Here is a 24,657-nt window from a genome sequence, read left to right on the forward strand (position 1 = left end):
TTAAGCTTTAAACAAAATGCCCTACATGTTTTTAAGTTTCTGCAGTTATGATCTTTCCACAGTTTTCAATCAGAAGATGTATTTAGATCCAGCAAATAAATTATGTTGTTAATGTTGTCTCCAGTTCTTTAGAATTCATTTTCTTAAACACAAAACAGCAGCAGCAGCAGCAGCAGCAGCAGCAGCAGCAGCAACAACACTACCCCTCAGCAGTCCTGATATCCTGCTCTTTCTTCAATCAGAAAATGCTCATTGGAAACTTAGTATCATAGCATGGGGAGTGATGATGATAAATAGAAATCTACACTGTTTGAGTTACTTGGAGAAGAGCATGAGCTAGCAGTATACCATGGGACTTGGCTAGGTCAGATGCTCAGGATGGGGTTAACCATTTACTTTTGCTCTGATAGCTTGTGTTGCTAAGTTTAACCACAGCATCATTCCTCTCGCTGTTTCCCTTTGTTAATGTGGATGCTTTGGACCTAGAGCAAAAAAAAAAAAAAAAAAAAAAAAAAAAAAAGGAAAGATTTGCTAAATTTAAACACCACTCAATATTCAGCATCTGCTAATGAATCTAGACATTTCCTGGAATTGAAGAATTTGTATACAACTGTATGCCTACCTTTTTAAAAAAGGTTTATTTGTGTGTGTGTGTGTGTGTGTATGCATACAACATGTGTATAAGTACTAGTGTATGCCAGAAATGGCCATTGGATATTCTGGAGCTGAAGTTACAGGCAGTTGTGAGCTTCCTGAAAACAATGGGGATTCTGGGACTAGATCTTGGTTCCTCTGGAACAGGCTCCTAACCACTGAGCCATCCCTTCAGCCCGTTGTGAAGGCCTATGAGTACGGTTTATTTTCTTATCTGATGAAGATGTAAATAAAGTTAGGAAACAGTAAGGAATGTAAAGCAACTTTTAATGTATACAGTTTCTGTAAATAGCGTTTAATATAAACTCCGTGATAGGTCAACTTCAGGTAGTACAGACCATTGTGTATCATGACAAATGCTGAAGACCCGTGCAACTGCTTTATCAAGTAACTCTTCATCAGTACATAATTGCCTAACCAAGGACTGAAATAGGACTAAAAGACATAAAGATCTGGGGAGAAAAGCCCTGAGAGGATCTCTACCTACAGTATACCAAAAGATGTAACTTGTTCACTAGATTGGCACAGAGAATAATAACCCCCAAGTAACATCTTTGCAACAAAACAGGTTAGAACATTTATAGAGTTTTGTGTTGTTAAAAGAGAGAAGGGTGCACAGGCAGCAAAAATGCAGGCCCTGGTGGAGTTGTACTGCTGGATGTAAATGCTCAGTACATTGTAATCATGAGAGGTCATGGGACCTGCCTGCCACACAGTCACCAGAAGAATGAGCAGAATAATGGAAATGGGGAGAATGAAGGGGCTATGTGACTTTTCTTCACTTTAGATAGGGCTCTGATAGCAGAGCAAAGAAACAATTCTACTGGCATAGCTTACTGAAGCAGTGAGTGTAATTTGGGTTATTTGTAGGAACATGAGTGAAAGGGTTGCCTATACGAGTATGGATAACTTAGGAACAGATGTACCATCAACGAAGAGCCTTTCTCCCCAGAAATTAACTATACACGCACGCGTGCGCGTGCACACACACACACACACACACATGGGGGCAGCTTCCACAAAGGTGTGTTTGTGGGCCTAATCTTATGTAAGTAATCACAACTGCTCTGATTTCATACTACACCTGGAGAGCAGAGTCCCATAGTGGAAGGCTTGTTCACTGCCCCAGAACACTAGGGCCAATTGTGTACGTGATATACTTCCTTCCTGCTCTGTGCTGAGGACCCCTAGACAGTTATCAGAGTTCTAATAGCCTCCTATGAATGAGAGCTGATAGAGACCGATAATATATCAGGCCTTGCTAGAGCAGCAATGAAGAAGATCAGGAAAATAAAAAGAAATGTGACCAGCAGCCACCTTGCTGTGGGTAGCTCACAACATCACTTACCAGCACAGACCCCCAGAAAACAAGACCAAGATAGCCATGACAGTGCGAGTGGAGAAGCATGTTCTCAAGCTGAGCATCGCAGGGCTGAGCAAATTCTGGCTGGCTGTCTCCACCATCATCTGATTTGTCACCAGATAGGAATAAAATAAATCAAACTTTAGCTCTAAGACCTGGTAGACACTGAAGAAGTGTTTCTCTTTTGCCTGTTCCCTAGATAATTGGAAACATCTGCATTATGGGCTTCTTTGTTTTCTTTAGGTATTTCTTTTTGGTAATGGTAAACATGCTTTTTAAAATTAAGTCTGACTTTTCTTATACATTTAAGGTTGTTTCATAATTGGTCAGGGTGAGGTTATTAAGAACATTATTTTAAATTTGTAGCCTCAAGAATCAGCCCCTGAATCATGACTGCTTAGCCTTACACTGCAACTTCTAGCCTCCCAGCGGGTATAATTACTTTCTCCGTGATCCTCAGTGCTTGGAATGACTTAAGCAAAAACATTTTCCCTCTCTCTCTCTCTCTCTCTCTCTCTCCCTCTCCCTCTCCCTCTCCCTCTCCCTCTCCCTCTCCCTCTCCCTCTCCCTCTCTCTCTCCCTCTCTCTCTCTCTCTCTCTGTGTGTCAAAGCATGTTACATTTCTAGCAATTAAACATTCCACTGGCCTGGTTCTCCCTAGCAGATGGCAGTAGGAATGGTTTGAAAGATACTATGGGGAAAAACAAAGATTCAGTGGTCCTTCCTCATTCTGTTCTGGGCAGAAAACATTAGACTTTTCCCCTTCCTCATCTGTCTCTACTAAAAGCCTCAGAAATGAGCGATGAAAGAGAAGGGGGGGGGGCGAGTCTGTTTGTGAGGCCCTGTTAATCACTGTTCTGTTTAAACCTTCTAGTAGCTAAGGGACTCAGATGAGCAGTGTGTTGCTTTCATACGTTTTGTTCTGCAACATTACCGACTTTTTAAAAGTTTAGTGATTAATAGTGTTTGAAACTCTAAGATAGGCAATCTAGAAATCTGCCCAGAGGATGGAGAAGAAGAAGAGAGAAACCCATGCCCTTCTGAGTTAGGAATGGAAGTTGGGCACAGAGCCAATGGCAAAAGGGAGGTAGTTTCAGACAGAGAGTGAAAATGCATACCAGAGAAAGCATATGTAGGCTCTGGCCAGTTTCTGAAAGAGAGACACAAAAGAAAGGGGGAAATGGAATGGACTTTCTGAGTAATTCAGAAAAGCGGGCAGGCTTAACCCTCCATAAATGAGTGCACACTAAGCCAGGACTAATTGTATTTTTTACGTGTGTCACCCTATTTCAGGACTCATTGTTGGAGTGATCCTGAGGTATGGAACCCCTGCTACCAGCGGTCATGACAAGTCACTCAGCTGTACTCAGGAAGACAGAGCCTTTAGCACTTTATTAGTGAATGTCAGTGGGAAGTTCTTTGAATACACTTTGAAAGGAGAAATCAGCCCTGGCAAGATCAACAACGTGGAGCAGAATGACATGCTGCGGAAGGTAAGCTGATACCATGGCTTTCTGGAACAAGGTTGTTGATCCCCTGGCTTCATCTTGACCTTGAGGAGAGAAATTCTCCCAAACTACTGGAACATCTGTCACATTTCTGGCTTGCAATTTTGTAGGGTGCTTTGGGGTCAGAATTCGAAGGAAGAGCCAGATTTTAACTTTGTTGCTTTCAGCTACCAGCTTAACTGGCTAGGACCTATAGCCTGCAGGGGCTGCTGGTGGTGTGATATGTTGCTGTTATGGCCACTTGCCTTGTTCCTTCAATGGTATCACTTCTTTACTCTCATTGTTGTGAAATGAGCTTAAAATGAGCCTCCTAATTTCTTTCTTTCTTTCTTTCTTTCTTTCTTTCTTTCTTTCTTTCTTTCTTTCTTTCTTTCTTTCTTTCTTTCTTTCTTTCTTTCTTTCTTTCTTCTTTCTCTCTCCCTCCCTCCTTCCCTTCCTTCCTCTCTCCTTCCCTCCCTCCCTCCCTCCCTCTCTCTTTCCTTCTTTTCTTTTCTTTTCTTTTCTTTTCTTTCTTTTGGTTTTTCAAGACAGAGTTGCTCTGTGAAGCCCTGGCTATCCTGGAACCAGCTCTGTAGACCAGGCTGGCACGAAACTCACAGAGATCCATCTACCTACCTCTGCCTCCCAAGTGCTGGGATGAAAGGCATGTACCATCACCACACAGCACTTATCTCTTAAATAGTAGTATTAGTTTCCCTTTTAGCTTAGTTAATATCCTGAAATGCAATTCCTAGTTCTTCATGACTTTCTTGACATAATCTGCAAATATATGAGTACTTATACATATTACTGATTGATGCTAAAGACTTACCTAATATTCAAATGAAGGAGGCCTTGTTTTAGAATTTAAGTCTAAGCATTATTTCCAAATTTTAAAAATTCTGTTTCTTTCAAGATACTGCCTTAAAACATAGCTCAGGCTCATCTCAAATCCATAGTCCTCCTGCCTCAGCCTTAGGGTGCTAGAGTTCACCATTATGCATGGTTCAAGCATGGTTTTTCCTTTGACTATGGAGTATCAAAAATGCTTCAGAAAAAAAGGTTCTGTGCCTCTCATGTGGGTGATTTCTAGGATAGGCAAGAAATCAATATTAAAGATGTATTCATGTAGGTAGATTAATTGATTTTATGTCACTTAATCATTTTAAATATTTAGCTTACTCCTACTTCTTCCCCCCACCCCCCAAGTATTGTCTTTTTATAAATGCTTAGTTCATTTGGTCTGTACTATGATTGGTTGTGTAGAAGTATCAGTTTAAGTTCCTTTTTATCAACAACAACCAACTTCAGCTGTTGATCAAGAAGCGGCTGACCTTACTGATAACTTTGTCTTGGTCATGTGAAAGGCTGTTCCCTCAAAAGAGACTTAAAAGTTATAGAATTAGGTCTACAAATTGGAAGTTAATAAAAACTCATAACATTTTTATTGTAATTAAGCCTTCATGAATGTGTAATGAAAATCAAGATGTTTTTATTTTATGTTGAAAAATATTGGCAGCAGCTGTCTGTGAGTTCCTCGAATTGCCTCAAACTGTTGTGACTTAATATGTATTAAAACAGAATACTGGAATTTTAAGTCAGAAGCACCGAGGGCAGCCATGGAAGGGAGAACATGCCAGGCAATAGGGAAATGGTGACTTATCTGCTGTAATGATTTAACACATTGGCAGCTTTTGTTCTAAATAAGGCACTTTAGTCAATGCCTTCCAATATTAAATATTACCCACTCAGTTGAGCTTTATCTCAAATGTGACTTTTTTTCTTTTTAAACTTTCAGGTAACATTTGATCCAGAGGTATTTTTCAACATTCTGCTGCCTCCAATTATTTTCCATGCTGGATACAGCTTAAAGAAGGTATGAGCATTTTTGTCAATGATTTCTTAAGAATTTTCTCCTTTGTTCCCCAACATAATATTTTTTTTTTTTGGTTTTTTTCGAGATAGGGTTTCTCTGTGTAGCCCTGGCTTTCCTGGAACTCACTCTGTAGACCAGGCTGGCCTCGAACTCAGAAATCTGCCTGCCTCTGCCTCCCAAGTGTTGGGATTAAAGGCATGTGCCACCATTGCCCGGCCTCCAACATAATATTTTTCATTGATTCTTTGGGAATTTCCCATAATGTACCTGATCACTTAGAGGACACTACCAGTCCTTCCAGCAGCCTCTCTTGCCCATGTGACCTACTCCCAGAAAAAGAAGGGAAGAAAAAGAAAAAAACTACCAAGTCCAATTTGTGTTGCCCATATACTCAGTGGAGCATGGTCAAACTCCCTGTGGTCCACCCCTTAAAGAAAACTGAGTCTGTTCCCTCCTGCATCCCTGTCAGAAGCCATCAATTGTGAAGAGCTATGCATCCTTATCATAATATTTAAGACCTCTTTTCAATGGCTTCCTGTCTAGGCTTTTTTTTGGGGGGGGGAGTGGAGTGGGGGAAAGTGGAAGTCTCAGTGTTGACCTGGATAATTTCTAGTGTTATGTATTACTCAGAGACTATAGGTCTCATCATCAGTAAATTGTTTCTGTTTTAAAATGTAGAGCTCTTCCAAACTGCCAGCAGGAATATAACATGGTGTAGCCACTTGGCAAACAACATAATAGTTTCTTGTCAAAGTGGAGTCAAAGGTGTCTTAAGGCATAACTACTTCACTGCTGAGGATTTCTTGATGAGAACATAAACTTATGTCCACACAAAAACCTATGCCTCATTCTTCATACTATCTGATTTGTAAGACAAAACCCTAAAGCAACCAAAATGCCTTCCTGCGGGTAATGGCTAAACAAACTGTAGTATACCCATACCATAGAAAATTACTCAGTGATCACATGGGAAGAATTATTGGTGTCCAATCTGGATAGGCTTATGAGGCATTCTGCTGAGTCAGACAATCCAGATTCAGGGTTATATGCTGTATTGCTTCATTTCTGTAGCATTACAGAAATAACAGAATTATAGAGATAGAGAACGCATTTTGATTGCCTGGGATTAGAGATGATGGTAAGGTAGAGTTTGGGGAGACCACAAGGGACATTTTTGGACTATTTCTGTATGTTAGTATTTTTGTGGTGCCAAGGATGGAAAGCAAAGTCTTATATACATGCTAGCTGAGTGTTATACTCCAGGCCAGCGCTGCTTCTTGACTGTAGCAGTAGATATATAGTCTGCACATATGATACAATTACACTGACACTGTACCAATATCAATCTCCTAGTTTTGGATACAGTCCTATAGCTACATAAGATACAGTTGATGGTGGTGGTGGTAGATGAGGGGTACCCAAACATTTTCTACATTATTTGCAACTTCAGTAAATCCATTGTTAGTCCAAAGTAAAAATTAAAAAAAAATGTAACTATCCTCCTTATTGAGGGTTATTATTCTTGACAGCATCTTAAGCTAAAACAGCCTTTTATTTGACAAGTACTTTAACAAAACATCAGCAGATTGCTCTATCTGTCTGTTTGTCTGTCTGTCTGCCTGCCTGCCTGCCTACCTGCCTACCTGCCTACCTGCCTACCTACCTATCTACCTGCTCTATCTTATGGGAATGTTGTGTGAAGATCAGCTTCCCAAAGGCCTTTCTAGGATTACGGCCACGTAGCTTATTCAGCTCTGAAGAGAGGTGAGAGACAAATATTCCAGTTCTAGAGAAGAAGGAGGTTGGCTGGCAGTCAGACTCAGCATCTTTTTGAATTAGAAAATGACTTCTAGGCCGGGCAGTAGTGGCGCATACCTTTAATCCCAGCACTCGGGAGGCAGAGGCAGGTAGATTTCTGAGTTCAAGGCCAGCCTGGTCTACAGAGTGAGTTCCAGGACAGCCAGGGATCTACAGAGAAACCCTGTCTCGAAAAAACAAAAAGCAAACAAACAAACAAAAAACAAAAACAAAAAACCAAAAAAAAAAAGAAAGAAAGAAAGAAAGAAAGAAAGAAAGAAAGAAAGAAAAAAAGACTTCTAAATGGAGAAACTGTGGCTACATTAACTGGGAAAATTGTATTATGAACATAAAGAAGAGTATCACTACAGAATATTCAGATATTCAGTGGTTAATAAAAGAGTGCTCAGAATAGTTTTGTGCCAGTAAATTATTTGGGGCAGGGAGACATCAACCTCAGGTGTCATTCTTCAGGGCCCCTCATTTTAAAAAAGATAGTATCTTTTATTGATCTGAAACTCTTAAGTAGGCTAGACTGACTGGTCAGGGAGTTCCAGAGATCTGCTTTTCTCAGCCTCCTCAGCACTGGGATTACAAGTGTGCTCCCCACCTTTGTGTGTGAGTGTGTCTGTGTGGGTGTGTTGTATGCCCATGAGTGTGCAGGTATATAGACCCATCTGCATGCATACAGAGGCCAGGGGAGAATGTCAAATGTTTCCTTCTGTTGCTTTCTGTCTTATTCCACTTAGATAGGAGTTTTCATGGAACCAGAAACTCACTGTTTGGCCACGGTGTCTGACCATCAAGATCTCATGAGCCATCTGTCTCTGCCTCTCAATGCTGGGGCTTCAGGAACATACAGCCGTGCTCAGAGATTTCACCCCTGAGCCATCTTCCCAGTTCCCCTACCTTTTCTTTCATGTGGATGTTGTAGATCAAATCCAGGTCTTCATGCTTGCATGGCAAGCACCTTATAGATTAAGGTGTTTTTCTAGCTAGAGATAATATAGAAAACTTGGACAGCTCTGTGTTAAATAAAAAACTGAATTGATAACTACAACGCTACCATTCATAGTGAACAAGACCAAACATTTAAGGAAGAAATAAAACCATCCCTGCAAAAGCTCTTTCAGAAAATAGAAGATGGAACACTTCCCAGTTCCTTTTAGGAGAGGATGCCTGCCCAATGTACTAGACTTTCTGTCAGAACCACTCCTTGGTTTTAAACCATTTATGGGGCATCAGCGAGGTATAGGAACTGCACATATTCATTTCTGTTTATAAATCCATGTGAACATTCACAGAATCTATAAGGAAATAATGATTGCTGAACATTAACATAAGGATTTAGCTCATGATTAAACAATTTATGATTCAAATGCCCTGATAAACCAATTGGAGTATGAAGGTTAGCTCTTAGTTATAGTACACCATAAGTACTTCATAGGGTGAAGACAGAATGACAGAGACCTTTTATCTATCAGCTCAGTCAGTCAGAGGTAGGGAGGCTTAAATGGAGAGATGTTAGAAACTGCTGTGCAGGACAAAGGCTGTCTCTTTCACTCACTGTGTGGAAGCTGAAGGAGCATGGCGAAGAGCCACCTCATCCTGTATAAAACGGGGAAGGCTTCTAGTCAAAGCAAACTGGTGTTGTCTTTCATAGATCAAGTGAGCCTCCTTGCTGCATCATGCTGGGAACGCAGAGGAACATGAGAGGGCTGGGCAGAGGAACAGGGGGTTGTGTGCTTTTATACACAAAGTTTGGAATGCAGAAAGGGTCTTGCATTTCATTGATGTTCAAAACAGAATGATTAATGCTGCAGGTGAGGCTATGCAGTCAATATAGAAATAAGTCAAAGCTAGGCCTTCTCTGTCCAACTCCACATCTAGAGTTCTTCCTTTGTGCTAGAAGCATGTTTTCCATATGAAACATCTCACACATACAGTTTTTTCCAAGTCATTTATACAGTTGCCAACGTCATCTGAATCTTTACATCATCTATTGACACATAATAGACAAGAAATGGTTACTGTAGGGATAATTTTTTTTCCCTCAGTGAGGAATTTGGGACCTCTTCTTTGGATCAAGTGGATGATGCATAATTTATTTTAAATATCTAATCTGAACATATAATCAAAGTCATAGTTGCTTTAAAATGAAAGCAAAACATAGGTTATAAAAGCCTCTCTAATGGTTGAAAAACACTTTATTTTTATATAACCTTCCATTCATCAGCTCTGTTTTCTTAAAAAAATCCAAATAAGAAGCTTTCCCTAGTAACTAATTGAATGCGTTTTTGACATGTAGCCCTCTGTATTACCCACCATTAGTGTCTTTCTTCTGTAAACAATCTTTATAAAGTCACCAGATAGGTGGTTGTTGCTACTGTGCTTGCCATCTCTGATTGCACCTAGTGTTGATTAAACAGATGATAAAAATTTTACCATTTAACTAATGGTATATAAGTATATTTGGATCATTTAATATATGCTATATTCTGAATATATACATATACACATATACATATTCTATATACCTCTGTATGCACTCATCTTTTTTTCTACCTTGAAAAAGTTACTTTTGGATTTTGCCTTTGATTTTGTGCCATTGCTTGTGATTTGTTTATAGGGCACTAATATTGGAAAACTCATCTAGGCAACTTTTTTGTGACTGGCTCTCTCACATACACATGTGTAAATAAATGCACACACAGCACAGATGATGGGAATCTGAGAGAATATTGCTTCCCCAGCAGTTAGGAATATAGGCAGAGAATGGTACACTACTAACTGGAATCTCCGGTGGATTTCACCAAAATGGACCTTGCTCTGGTCTGTGCTGGGTTTAGATCCTTGAAGGTTTTATTTGGATATGCCACTATCTCTTTTTTTTCTCTGCTTGTCATTCTGTGCCTAAGAGAGAAGAATAGGGACAAGTCATGAGTATATTGTAGACACATAAAAATAGGAAGAAAGGGCTAGTCTTTAATTCAGTAACTCCTGTCCATTTCTCTTCAAAAAGCAGAGAGTGGTGGAGATTGAGAAAGTCACACAATGGAGTCCAGAGACAGGCTCTCCATTCCCTGGTTATAGTTTGGAAGATGTATGACTTTAGGCGACTCTAAAGCTTGTCATAGAACCTTACATTTTCCTCATGTAAGATGGTTCAAGAGCTGGATATGGCGGCTCATGCCTATAATCTCAGCAGTGGGGAGGAGAAGGAAACGACTTCCACTAGTTTTAAGCCAGCCTGGCTAGTGGGTGAATCCCCCTGTCTAAACAACAGCTGATAATTTAACTCAGGGGTGAAGCACTTCTCTAATATGCGTAAGATCCTAAGCCAATCTTCAGTATGGCTAAAACAAACAGACAAACAAGCAAGCTAGCAAACAAGTTTGAATGAATCCCCACTGGGGTGCTGTGAGAATTGGATGAGTTAATACACATGAAAGTACTTTCTGTATTATGAAATGTGCATTTAAGAGCTAATATAATATGCAAGCATATCTTTTCAAAATAAAAATTTAGTTCAGCAGGTTTGAATAAGAAATGAATCATTTGTGTGTGGTGCATATCGATTCTGGGATATTATGAATGTATTCTTGTAGATTTACATTTTTGGTTAGCTTATATTGTAAATGTGAATTTATCTAATCTGTGTTTCTAATAATCCTGGGAATAATTGGCCAAAAGAAATCCTAGTTTCACCACTCTTGTTGGTGCTGTGAACTCAAGAGAATGGAGCCTAGAAATGAAGGAGAGACTAAAGTTTCATGCACTACCCAACTTTATTTAGAGTATCAGATAATTTCTTTTCTGGGGGTTAATGTGGTAGCTACTTTTAATGTCAACTTAACACAAGCTACTTATCTGAAAGGAGGGAACCAGAATTAAGAAAATGCTTACATAATATCCAGCTGGAAATCATTTTCGTAATTAGTGATTGCGGGGAAGGGCCCAGCCCACTGTAGGTGATACCATCCCTGGGCTGATGGTTCTGGGTGCTGTAAGAAAGCAGGCTGAATTTTGCCAAAAGCAATGTACAGATTCAACGCAATATCCCATCAAAATCCCAACTCAATTCTTCATAGAGTTAGAAAGAACAATTCTCAAATTCATCTGGAATAACAAAAAACCCAGGACAGCTAAAACTATTCTCAACAACAAAAGAAATTCTGGGGGAATCAGTATCCCTGACCTCAAGCAATACTACAGAGCAATAGTGTTAAAAACTGCATGGTATTGGTACAGTGACAGGCAGGAGGATCAATGGAACAGGATTGAAGATCCAGAAATGAACCCACACACCTATGGCCACTTGATCCTCGACAAAGAGGCTGAAAGATAGCCTTTTCAACAAATGGTGCTGGTTCAAGTGGAGGTCAGCATGCAGAAGAATGCGAATTGATCCATCCTTGTCTCCTTGTACTAAGCTCAAATCCAAATGGATCAAGGACCTCCACATAAAGCCAGACACTCTGAAGCTAATAGAAAAGAAACTGGGGAAGACCCTTGAGGACATCGGTACAGGGAGAAAGTTTCTGAACAGAACACTAATAGCATATGCTCTAAGATCAAGAATTGACAAATGGGACCTCATAAAATTACAAAGTTTCTGTAAGGCAAAGGACACCATCAAGAAGACAAATCAGCAACCAACAAATTGGGAAAAGATCTTCACCAATCCTACATCAGATAGAGGGCTAATATCCAATATATATAAAGAACTCAAGAAGTTAGACTCCAGAAAACCAAACAACCCTATTAAAAAATGGGGTACAGAGTTAAACAAAGAATTCTCACCTGAAGAACTTCGGATGGCGGAGAAGCATCTTAAAAAATGTTCAACTTCATTAGTCATTAGGGAAATGCAAATCAAAACAACCCTGAGATTTCACCTTATACCAGTCAGAATGGCTAAGATTAAAAATTCAGGAGACAGCAGGTGTTGGAGAGGGTGTGGAGAAAGAGGAAGACTCCTCCACTGCTGGTGGGGTTGCAAATTGGTACAACCACTCTGGAAATCAGTCTGGCGGTTCCTCTGAAAACTGGGCACCTCACTTCCAGAAGATCCTGCTATACCACTCCTGGGCATATACCCAGAGGATTCCTCACCATGTAATAAGGATACATGCTCTACTATGTTCATAGCAGCCCTATTTATAATTGCCAGATGCTGGAAAGAACCCAGGTATCCCTCAACAGAAGAGTGGATGCAAAAAATGTGGTATATCTACACAATGGAGTACTATTTAGCCATTAGAAACAATGAATTCATGAAATTCTTAGGCAAATGGATGGAGCTAGAGAACATCATACTAAGTGAGGTAACCCAGACTCAAAAGGTGAATCATGGTATGCACTCACTAATAAGTGGATATTAACCTAGAAAACTGGAATACCCAAAACATAACCCACACATCAAATGAGGTACAAGAAGAAAGGAGGAGTGGCCCCTTGTTCTGGAAAGACTCAGTGAAGCAGTATTCGGCAAAACCAGAACGGGGAAGTGGGAAGGGGTGGGTGGGAGGACAGGGGAAGAGAAAGGGGCTTACGGGACTTTCGGGGAGTGGGGGGCTAGAAAAGGGGAAATCATTTGAAATGTAAATAAAAAATTATATCGAATAAAAAAAAATATTGGTACAGTGACAGGCAGGAGGATCAATGAAACAGGATTGAAGATCCAGAAATGAACCCACACACCTATGGCCACTTGATCCTCGACAAAGGGGCTGAAAACATCCAATGGAAAAAAGACAGCCTTTTCAACAAATGGTGCTGGTTCAACTGGAGGTCAGCATGCAGAAGAATGCGAATTGATCCATCCTTGTCTCCTTGTACTAAGCTCAATTCCAAATGGATCAAGGACCTCCACATAAAGCCAAACACTCTGAAGCTAATAGAAAAGAAACTGGGGAAGACCCTTGAGGACATCGGTACAGGGGGAAAGTTCCTGAACAGAACACCAATAGTGTATGCTCTAAGATCAAGAATTGACAAATGGGACCTCATAAAATTATAAAGTTTCTGTAAAGCAAAGGACACCATCAAAAGGACAAATCGGCAACCAACAAATTGGGAAAAGATCTTCACCAATCCTACATCAGATAGAGGGCTAATATCCAATATATATATAAAGAACTCAAGAAGTTAGACTCCAGAAAACCAAACAACCTTATTAAAAAATGGGGTACAGAGTTAAACAAAGAATTCTCACCTGAAGAACTTCGGATGGCGGAGAAGCATCTTAAAAAATGCTCAACTTCATTAGTCATTAGGGAAATGCAAATCAAAACAACCCTGAGATTTCACCTTACACCAGTCAGAATGGCTAAGATTAAAAATTCAGGAGACAGCAGGTGTTGGAGAGGGTGTGGAGAAAGAGGAAGACTCCTCCACTGCTGGTGGGGTTGCAAATTGGTACAACCACTCTGGAAATCAGTCCGGTGGTTCCTCCGAAAACTGGGCACCTCACTTCCAGAAGATCCTGCTATACCACTCCTGGGCATATACCCAGAGGATTCCCCACCATGTAATAAGGATACATGCTCTACTATGTTCATAGCAGCCCTATTTATAATTGCCAGAAGCTGGAAAGAACCCAGGTATCCCTCAACAGAAGAGTGGATGCAAAAAAATGTGGTATATCTACACAATGGAGTACTATTCAGCCATTAGAAACAATGAATTCATGAAATTCTTAGGCAAATGGATGGAGCTAGAGAACATCATACTAAGTGAGGTAACCCAGACTCAAAAGGTGAATCATGGTATGCACTCTCTAATAAGTGGATAGTAACCTAGAAAACTGGAATACCCAAAACATAATCCACACATCAAATGAGGTACAAGAAGAAAGGAGGAGTGGCCCCTGGTTCTGGAAAGACTCAGTGTAGTGGTATAGGGCAAAACCAGAACAGGGAAGTGGGAAGGGGTGGGTGGAGGAACAGGGGGAGGGAAGAGGGCTTATGTGACTTTTGTGGAGTGGGAGGCCAGAAAAGGGGAAATCATTTGAAACATAAATAAAAAAATATATCGAATAAAAAAAAAAAAAGAAAGAAAGAAAGCAGGCTGAGCAAGACTTGAGGAGCAAGCCAGTAAGCAGCATCCTCCACGGCCTCTGCATCAGTTCCTGCAGTCAGGTTCCTGCCCTGTTTGACTTCTTGCTCTCACTGCTTTTGATGATGAGCTGTTCCGTGGAGCTGTGAGCAAACTAAATCCTTTACTACCGTAGTTGCTTTGGCAAGGTGTTTCATCAGAGCAATAGTAACCCTAACTTAGACTGTTGAGCAATGTCACATGATCAAGGTTCACGTGGCTTCAAGGTGTATACAAACTCAAGGACAGGCCATGATTGGAAACATTTAAGATAATGGTTAATTTGAAGTAAACCCTATTTACCACACAAATAACAAAAGCACATTTCAAAAACAAACCAATGTTTAGAAGGAACAGAGTTCACAAAACTGTTGTCCTGTTTTCTTGGAGTTTTCTTACGAGCTCTCAGAATTCTTCTAACACAGCTCCATTCTTGACACTGAGTTCCAGCACAAGTACATCTGATATTGCGATTTCTATCTGGTTTCTGACTGAGTTCTGACACTGAGTCCCAGAACAAGTGCATCTGAGATTGCATTTCCTATCTGGGTATGTCACCTAAATGTCATTCGTTCTAGTGTTCCCTCATATAAGCCCTTAATGGAACTTAAAAAAAATCATTATACCTTTATTTATTTTGAGCAGCTGTGTATGTGAATGCATGCATGTCACAGTGTGCTCTCACACACTGACAACTTGAGCAGGGGTGTGGTGGTCTGTGGCCAGTTTTCTTTCTGCAGTGCAGATCTCAGAGATAGAACTCAGGTCATCAGGATTGGTGGCAAGTGCCATAATCTACTGAGCTATCTTTTCAGTTTCTATAATGGAAGTTTTATTGGAATCACAGTTGTTAATATTTTTGAAATCTGACACCCCTCAAATCTTGCTACATAAATTCAATAGCATTAAAAAGGCTCAAGACAAAATCAAGTATAATCTGTTCATTATCTGTTCAGCCAGAACCTTCATTTGGTGACTGTTGGCATGGCGTGCCCTTGAAAGATTCTTCTGAGCAGTATCTTTTGACATCTTTAGACATATGAGCCTTAGTGGAACAAACCTTGTGGAAAGATAACAGTATCTTGGACTGTCTGAAATACAGAGCAAAGGACAACTGCAGCCCTTTGCTCAATGTAGCACGATGCTGGCTGTGCCTGCTTTCCCTGATGTTGCTCAGCCGGCATGCTGGGTCTTTGTTATCTTTAAAAATGATGGCTAAGGTTTTGATGGTTCTTGTTTAATTAGGGTGTTTGGGGGATTTTAATTGCCTTTTTTTTTATTAAGAAATTCTGAATTTTAAATAGGAATTGCTTTTGCATGTTGCCGAAAGATCTTAAGAGCAGGTTATAACCCTCCTTCCATCAGAAGACCCCCATGGACCTGATATGAATGTATGTGCACCAGTATTTGTTGCACTCATTTTGAAGGTAACTTTTGAATATGCAGATCCATCAAAGGGATATTATACTCTCCTGAAGGATCTCTACATCTTAGCGTTGGTTCTAGATTTTTTTACTATACAAATGTTACCATCTTGAATTGAACTCACTAACATTCTCAGTTTTCCATTCCTGTCTCTACTGTCCATCTTTCTCAGGCTTCAAAGAATAAAACAGATGATATAAGGAGATATAGAGATCTCTTATGCTCCATAAGCATATATTTAGAAGTCTGTTTTCCACTATCAAATTAAGTAGAATTCTTCTCAGAAGATACTTTCCATTTATTTGTTTCAGACTTACATCGCTAATAATCTTCTAAGATCCCACTAGAACTAGCAGGGTCATGGAATAAGCTGGTCTTTGTCCAGTCTCAAAAAAATAGTTGGTCTACTTATATACATGTGTGCACATGTATACACTTAATACATCTTGATATTAGCCAGAATTGTTTGATCTGAAATTACTAGATGTACATACAGTGTAGAATACCAGGTTTTAGAGGCTTTTAATGTGAAGTTTTTGTTTCTATGTTTGATTTATTTTGGCTTGCTGCCAAGAATTACTATAATCCCTATTTTTTTTTTTTTTTTGTTTAATCCAGAGACACTTTTTCAGAAATCTTGGATCGATTCTGGCCTATGCCTTCTTGGGGACTGCTGTTTCTTGCTTCATTATTGGGTAAGTAACTGTTTGTTGTGTAACCAGTCTAACAAACTACCCAAAGGAATGAGATTCATCAGCATCGTGTACAAAGCAGTGTCTTAATGTTATCCTGCCCAGTATGGTAGTTAGCTACATGTGGACATTAAATTTAAATTAAGAGTAATTAAAATTAACTAGATCATAATTTCTTATAGCATTCCCTGATAAAAAGAACCAGGTGTCTCTTATTCTGGGGTGGAACAGGAACTTTACATGAAGATTGAGCATCTTTTAATAACAAAGAGTAAGCAAATGCTCAAAAGACAGCAATAAAGCTACAAGATATCCCACAGGAACTCAAAAGCCAACCTGGAAATTCTCACTATACCCAGAGCCCATCAGTGGCTGAAACACAGCAAAATGAATAGCTTTATATTTTATTATCATATAAAGTATAAAATAAATATTCCTGAGTGTATAGATAGAAAAAAATACCTGATTTGATGAAGAAACAAATGAGAAGAAGCACATTTCATATGCCAAATTGTAGATAAGGGTTGTGGATATATCCCTTTCAAAGAGGTAGAACTTAGTTCTACCAGCTCCAGATGTTCATTCCAGCCTACCTCTGAGTGTAGGCTGTATGCTGTAGCTTCTTATAAAGAATATGGTACAGAAGGTATGGAAAGGAGAGTAGCTTAAAAGGTGAGAACATGGAAGACATTACAAGTCATGTCGTTATTACATACCTTGCGATTTGTGATGAGAAGGGCACTTTGCCTCCCTGGTCATCTACCCCAAATACATCATCACCTCTGTCTGGAGAAAAAGCCAGACAAAAAGCACTCTGCCAACTTTCTGACCAGCATTGCTCAAAATTACCAAGGTCATCAGAGACAAGCAGTGGCTGAGAAACATTTACAACCAAGGGGAGACCAGGAGATTTGATGACTAAATGCCTTGTAGGAGTTTAGATGGGATCTTGCAGCAGAAAGGTGATAGATACTAGGCTTTAAAAATGCACTAGCAAATCTGAATTTTTTTAAAAAATTAGTTGGAAAGCTGGAGATAAAGGCAAGGATCTTCTATTCTTTAAAAGGTTGGTCTTGGAGTTTGTCTTTAGTGACGTGATAGGTCACTGAAGAACACCAGGTCCCCAGCATGCATTACTGATGATGGGAGGCAAGGTTTGTATGAGGCTGCCAGGGGGAAATCCACCACTTAGATCAAGGAGTTTAGTACAAAGAAATGGAGAAGGAAGTCTGCTTTCAGGAACTATTTGAAATGTATGAACATGCAAGAAGCCTTTGATAAGCAGCAAAGAACAAATCAGATCTGTTCACAGAGCTGCCATGGACTGAAGTTGAGCTGATTGGAGCAATACCTGGCACACACTAGAAAAGCATTAAGTTCTAGCTAGTTCTCATAAGGATTCCACTCTGCACTGCAAACATTTCTTTCACCCCTAGCTTAGCCATCCCACTGTTCTAGTCAGTAAAGAGATAAGGGTAGACCATGACATGGTCCTTAGCGTTACAAATTTCATTGAATGGTTGGCTAGAGTACACAGTGAGTTAATTCTATGTTATTTTTATTTGTTTAACCCTTAAAGCTGCTGTTATTATTGAGGCATACATGCATCATGCACACAGATACATACATGCACGTATAATAAATGGTAGGCTATTTTTCAACATTTATTGTTATTTCCAGTTATAATCTGCCGCATAGGAAGTTTGTCCCTGTTAGACCTTGCCACATTCTGCGCAATATAAGTATAGCTTCAGTTAGCCTGCCTCACCAAAGGCCAGGTATATCAGTGGGGGCACTGGTGATCCATCTACTAGGACATTTCAAGAGGGTTCTATCTCTACCTTCTTTGCACTGCTTTTTGATGGAGATATCAGTAATATCATTCTCTCCAGCTTTACTCGGACCCCTAATTTCTATGACTCGAGATAAACTTTCTTATAATTCTACATTTATAGTGATTTATTATACAATATTTCAGGCTCTATCTTCCATTTTCCTCTATCACCTAGTTGCTTAAGATCTTTAACTTTATGACTACTCATCAAAGACCATACTTTGCAGTTGGTATAGTTGATAATAAGAACGATTTTTAAGAAACATTTTAAGAAATATTCAGGGGTTGGGAATATAAGTCTGTTGATGCAGTTTACCTAACATGTATAAAGACTTGGGGGGTGGTTAGACCTATAATTCTAGCACTTGGGAGGCAGGCGCAAGAGTTCAGAAGGAGGAGGAGGAGGAGCAAGCTGGATCAGAAGTTGAGGGTCATCCTCTGCTACTTGGTGAGTCAAGTCCCGATTGGTCTACATGAGACGTTGTCTCAGTGCCCCACCTCCATGCACACACAAAAATCAACAATAGTCAAAGAAATATTCAGATGCTTCTGCGAGATAATAATAAACTACAAACCAGTTCTTGATGCCAAAGTCCTATTTGCCTAGGTTCCTAATAAGTGTCCAACCGTAAAAGCTGCCTATTGCTTTCCTGAATCTCCCTTAAAGTATAATGTTCTAATAGCACTCTAGTACTCTGTTTATATCTGTGCAAGACTTTTTCCCTTGACACTGTTTATCTACCATCTTACAGAAATCTTATGTATGGAGTGGTGAAACTCATGAAGATTGTGGGCCAGCTCTCTGATAAATTTTACTACACAGATTGTCTCTTTTTTGGAGCAATTATTTCTGCCACTGACCCAGGTAATTGGACATTTGGTTTGAGCATTATGTTACTATAATATTTAAATATTATCAATTTCAGAGCAGCCATTGACTTTTGCTGTAGTAGAAAGACTGTGGCATTAGCATATGATGGAAGTATGCAATAGCAGTTAGATCTAACAGACTTAGGCTTCTAAGAGAAGTATGTGTTTTCTTTCCCTGGTGGTTTGAATAAAATGTCCCCTATAGTCTCAGACACTTGATTCTGTAGTCCCCCTTGGTGGTGCTGTTTGGAAAAGCTTAGGAGACGTGGCCTTGTTTGAGGAAGTACATCACTGGAGGTAGGATGTCAAAGCTTAAAAGCCTCATGTCATTATTAGTTCATTCACTGAGCTTGTGCTTTAAAATGGGAGCTTTCATTTTGCTCTAGCCACCATCCTGCCTTCCGTGGAAGCTACGATGGTGATGGGCTCTTATCACTCTGGAACTTTAAGCCCTAAAAATCTCTTCCTTCTATAAGTCGCCTTGGTCATTTGTGTATTAAAGCAATAGAAGAGAAACCTATACCTCCTTACTGTTTTATTGTGGGGAAAATAGACAGCATACAATGTAGCATCTTAATTTCTGAACATATGGTTCAGTGGTGTTAAGTATTGCCTTGTTCAGCAACTGATTTCTTGGACTTTTTCATCATTCACAATGGAAACTCTGTAAACTCAGATAGCAGTAGCTTCCCGTTTACCTTTCTATCCAGCTTCTGGCAACCAACAACTATTCTCTTTTTCCCTCTATACATTTGACTACTATAATTTGCTCATGAAATCTTAAGAGTATTTGTCTTATCACTGACTCATTTTAGTTAGCATCCTGCAGCACCAGTCTATCCATGGCACAGCGTATGCCATGATTTCCTTCCTTTTAAGGTTGAAAACTGTTTCACATTTTACTTCTTGGGCCTTCTGTTTAAGGACACTTGGGTTCTCTCTGCCTGCATTTCCCTCTTGTCATTCCCTTTAGAGTGACTAATGTGGACACAGTGTGGACTGCGTTCTCTTCAGCATTGTGCTTTCACCTTCCTTTAGGAAGGGTGCTGTTTGCTTTGAATAATGATTTTCCTTAGTAGAAAAAGTTGTATTCATAAATATTTTTGTGCAGAGTTCTTCCATGACTGCCATATCGTAATGGAATTTTATGTCTCTTATTTTGTAGTTTTCAAGTGTTAGACGAACCAGTTCCTAAATGTGGAGTTAATGTATAGCTTTTCTCCTTGGAACATCAAAACCAAGCAGGATAAGCTTAACTCCAAGTTAGAATGTCTAAAGCAGAGCAGGGGGCTGGGGAGATGACTCAGCTGTTAGGAGCACCTGCTGCTCACGCTGAAGACCCACGTTTGATTCCCAGTACTCAGATGGCGCCTCACAACCATCTGTAACTCTAGTTTCAGAAGATCCCCATGCAGGGATGTCCTGCAATATGGATATTGCAATGGGCATATGAATACTCATACATATAAAATTTTAAAGTTCCCTCCCAATGTATCAGCGATTGCTTTCTCTAATTTCAACTATTACAAGTCTGTTCTCCATGTCTATGGATTCAATTAACTGCAAATCAAATGTAGTTTTCATAAACTGCACATGCATATATGTATTCATGCATACATATATATTCATAAATATAATGCCATGGGTCCATATAATGCTACTTGTATGTATGTCTTCAGGGCTATGGAAAAAGAGGCCATGATTTTTTCATGCATTTTTTTTATTCAATGTATTTTTTATTTACATCAAAATGATTTCCCCTTTTCTGGCCCCCCCACTCCCCGAAAGTCACATAAGCCCCTTCCCTTCCCCTCTTCTCCCACCCACCCCTTCCCACTTCCCTGTTCTGATTTTGCCCTATACTGCTACACTGAGTCTTTCCAGAACCAGGAGGCCATGATTTTGAAGGAAAGTAGGGAAGGATATTTGGAAGGAGGAAAGGGAAGGGAGAAATGTTATAATTAAGTTGTAATCTCAAAATAAACAACAACAACAACAAAAACCAATTATACATGTACTGAACATGCACTGACATTTTTTCTTGTTTTACTCCTTAGCCTATGTAGTGTAACAACTGGTTACATAGCACTTACTTTGTATTAATAATTACAGACAATTTAGATATGGTTTAAAATGCAACAGGGTACAAATACATATATCATTTTATATAAGGGACTTCAAGCATCTTTGTATTTTGGTGTCCATGTGAGGAAGTTCTTGGAACTGATTTCCTTCAAATAATGGGGATTAACTGACTGTATATATATAATTTATGGAGAAAGGGTTAGTCCTGTCCTAACAGTGGAGGTATAAAAATGTTCTTGATGTGTAAAATGCTAGCATTCTGAACAGTAATAATCTTAGAGTGATAGTTCCCACTTTTCCATGCCTCTTGGAGGGCCTCTAGATTATCCCATAGCTCTTTCTGCAAAGAATGTTATATGGTCTACTCAGTTCAGTCATTTGCTGCTACTGAGCGTTTGAAATGTTGGGCACTGAAAACTGAAGGGCTGAGCTTTAGATTTCATTTAATATTACACAATTTAAGTGGCTACATATGACTAGTGGTCACCAGAGTGAACAACGTGGTGCTAAACAGTTGTGTGGTTCTGAAGAATCTCAATCTTCCAAGACACAGTAACCTTTCTTACCTCCATATATTATCATAGACACTAAATTAGTATTGAAGGATTGGCTGTTTGAGGCAACTTGGTTTATGAAATGAAGGTAAGAAAGAAGGTCTTGGCACCTTTGGGTTAAGCTCTAGTTAGGCCAATCACTGATCAGCTGGCTTGGGACCACTTTCCCTTCTCCCATCAGCATCCTCATCTATAACAGAGAAGAATGGCTTCCTGTTTCTAAGGCTCCTTTGAGAATTAAATGCAGCCACACATGCAAAACACTGAGCATAATATTTGCTGATTATGTTGGCTTCTGTGCACATCTGGCTCAGGCAGAGAGTTCTGCTTTCCTCATGTTTATTTAAAAGGCAATTAATAGATCCTCACTACTCAAGCGTGTTTCTAAAAAATACCCTGAAAGGTAGCTTTATTTAAATGCTAATCTGCTCATGACTAGATTCTGAGGAGAATCTATTGAGAAATATATTCTTCATAAGCCCGAGAACAGTGTTTAAACTCTCTAAACATGTATTACTATTTATGTTTGCATATGGCTTTATTATTATCATCTTATTAGCACTATACCCAAATAATAGGTGAGTGTGATAAGGATAACAGATACTGTTTTCTGAACAGTATTGCTTAAGTTATGCTTCATTTAATTGGATAAAAGACCCATTTTTTCAGAATATCTATATACCTGTTTATTTCATTTTAATATGTTTGTGATTGTTGTGACATTGCCATGATACATAGTTTTTATTTGGCTTCTGAAGATTGGCACAGTAAGAGTTTTATGTAAATAAAAGTAAAAAATTAGAAACTTCAACTTGTTAGACTTTAGGACATTAACCTTACCTGCCTTTTCATTGGATAGCTTTTGAGATGTAGGATGTTTTACGTGTTTTACTAGTATCCTCAAAATCTGCTGCTTGAAAACGTAGGCCATCAAAGAGATTGAAACCCAAGTGGAGAGTTAGAGGGTGGTACTAAAAGAAAAGAAAAGAAAAGAAAAGAAAAGAAAAGAAAAGAAAAGAAAAGAAAAGAAAACAACAACAACAACAAAACACAAGGCCCATTTTGCTTTCAGTGAAGTGGGTCAATCAATTCCTTGACCTACATATTTTGCAAAACAGTTATTCACTGAGTAGCTTAGGGTGGAGGTGAAGAGGACCAAGTCTCAAACCCTCTTCCCTGAGGACAGGGGCAGGGGCTGTTTATAGGATGATGGAGCAGGGTGATTTAAGACATGGGGAAATGTGGCCCGAGGTGAAGTAATCAGCGATCTAAGCACACATATAATCAATTTTCATGGCTCTCCATGCAGCACATGATCAGAAAATAGTAGTACCAGCATGATGTGGGTGAGGCTAGGCATCTGTACAGGCCCAAGTGAAGACTTGGTGGTATCAACAAAAATGGCCTTGAAGTTATTCCTTAGCCTGCTGCTTTTATTGTGACCCTCGTGTCAGAGCTATTATTTATACTAAACTAATAACTAATAATAGAGTTTAGTTGTGTGAATTCCAAAGTTACTGACTTTAAAACTCTCCTGAAAGCAAGTGACTAAGTGGGAGTGTCGGGGAGGAGACTGACAGACATCAGAGTTGGAAGCACTGCTGGGTATAAGTGGGACTAGATGAGGTACACTTGCTTGTTTGTTCGCTTTTTGGAGGCAGGGTCTCGTAGCTCAGCATGGTTTAGAGCTCACTGTGAATCACAGGCTGACTTCATTGCTGCTTTGACCTTCTGAATGCTGGGATTACAGCTGTGAACTACCATATCTAGCTGTTGGTTTAATGATAAGATTTGGGAATCTGTTCTCCTATGGAGTCTTCTGAGGTCTTACTCTTTGGATAGTTGCAGTCCTGAGAATGGCTCTCTGGAGAGCCACTGAGATGCTTTTGAGCAGCAAAATATACATAATTATAACTGTAATTTTGATAAATGCTTTTGATACATGCTCACATGATGATTATGGGCCATTGAGAAAAGAATTGGTGTTAAGGGGACTAGGTCAAATTGCTTTCTTGTTCCTAAGCTATCTAGCACAAATTCTAGTATGGAATGGTATTGACAGACAGAAAGAAAAAAAGAGCTTCTTATCCCTGATTACACTGTACTCAACAGAAGCAAAGAGAGACTAGGATCCCCCATAACACGATTTGAAGTTCTATCTTCCAGTGATCCTCACCATCTTCTGATGTTGCCACTTAGGGGATTAACCATTTTTATGTGAAAGTGTGAGGGACATTTATTTAAGTTACATCTGAACCAGGGCAAATCTTTTCCTTTAGAGGTGACTTTCTCACTCTTGTTGTCTCTATTTTTTATCTATCTTTTGTATCTATCTTTTGGATGCTGCTGTCTGCTATGGATATTTCCTCACTGTGATCAGGTATAGACTTGTTAAAGGAGAGGTACCACAGAGTGCCTTATAAAGTGGTAGCAGAAATTAAGAAGAATTAAGATTCATATCAGTTCTATGTAACTATCTTTTGTTATTGTTATTAGATATGCTTTCAATTCTAATAATGGGCAATCAACTATGTATTATTTTTACTGTTAATTACAATATTTAGACAAACCTTATTCTAAAGTCAGAAAAGCTTTTGAAGTTATAGCATATAATCCATCACTTTATTAAATGTGATGATTACTTTTAACTGCTCATTTGATTGGTTTAAGAAACACTAGGGCATTAATAAGGAATTTTTGAGTATGCCTATGAGGGCATTAATGGAGACGGTTAAGACATGCTCTGAATGTGGGTGCTACTATTCGTTTCATTGGCTAGAGTTCTTGACTGATTAGTCAGGGAAAAGCAGCAAAGTCAGCTGAACATCAGCATTTATCTCACCTTTCTTTCTAATTGTGGACACGATACAGCCATCTCATGCTCTTGGTACCATTCCTTCACAGTAATGATGTACTATATCC

General features: G+C 39.4%; 1 protein-coding gene across 1 annotated transcript in view; it reads left to right on the forward strand.

Moving 5' to 3' along the window:
• Positions 1-24,657, forward strand: part of Slc9a7 (solute carrier family 9 member A7) — a 160,048-nt gene that overhangs the window by 60,907 nt on the left and 74,484 nt on the right. The window contains 4 exon segments of the mRNA XM_052171878.1: positions 3,311-3,510; positions 5,303-5,380; positions 16,319-16,395; positions 18,979-19,091. Of these exon segments, the coding sequence (XP_052027838.1) occupies positions 3,311-3,510; positions 5,303-5,380; positions 16,319-16,395; positions 18,979-19,091 (468 nt within the window).

This window comes from Apodemus sylvaticus, chromosome X (genome assembly GCF_947179515.1).
Source record: "Apodemus sylvaticus chromosome X, mApoSyl1.1, whole genome shotgun sequence".
Taxonomy (NCBI): domain Eukaryota; kingdom Metazoa; phylum Chordata; class Mammalia; order Rodentia; family Muridae; genus Apodemus; species Apodemus sylvaticus.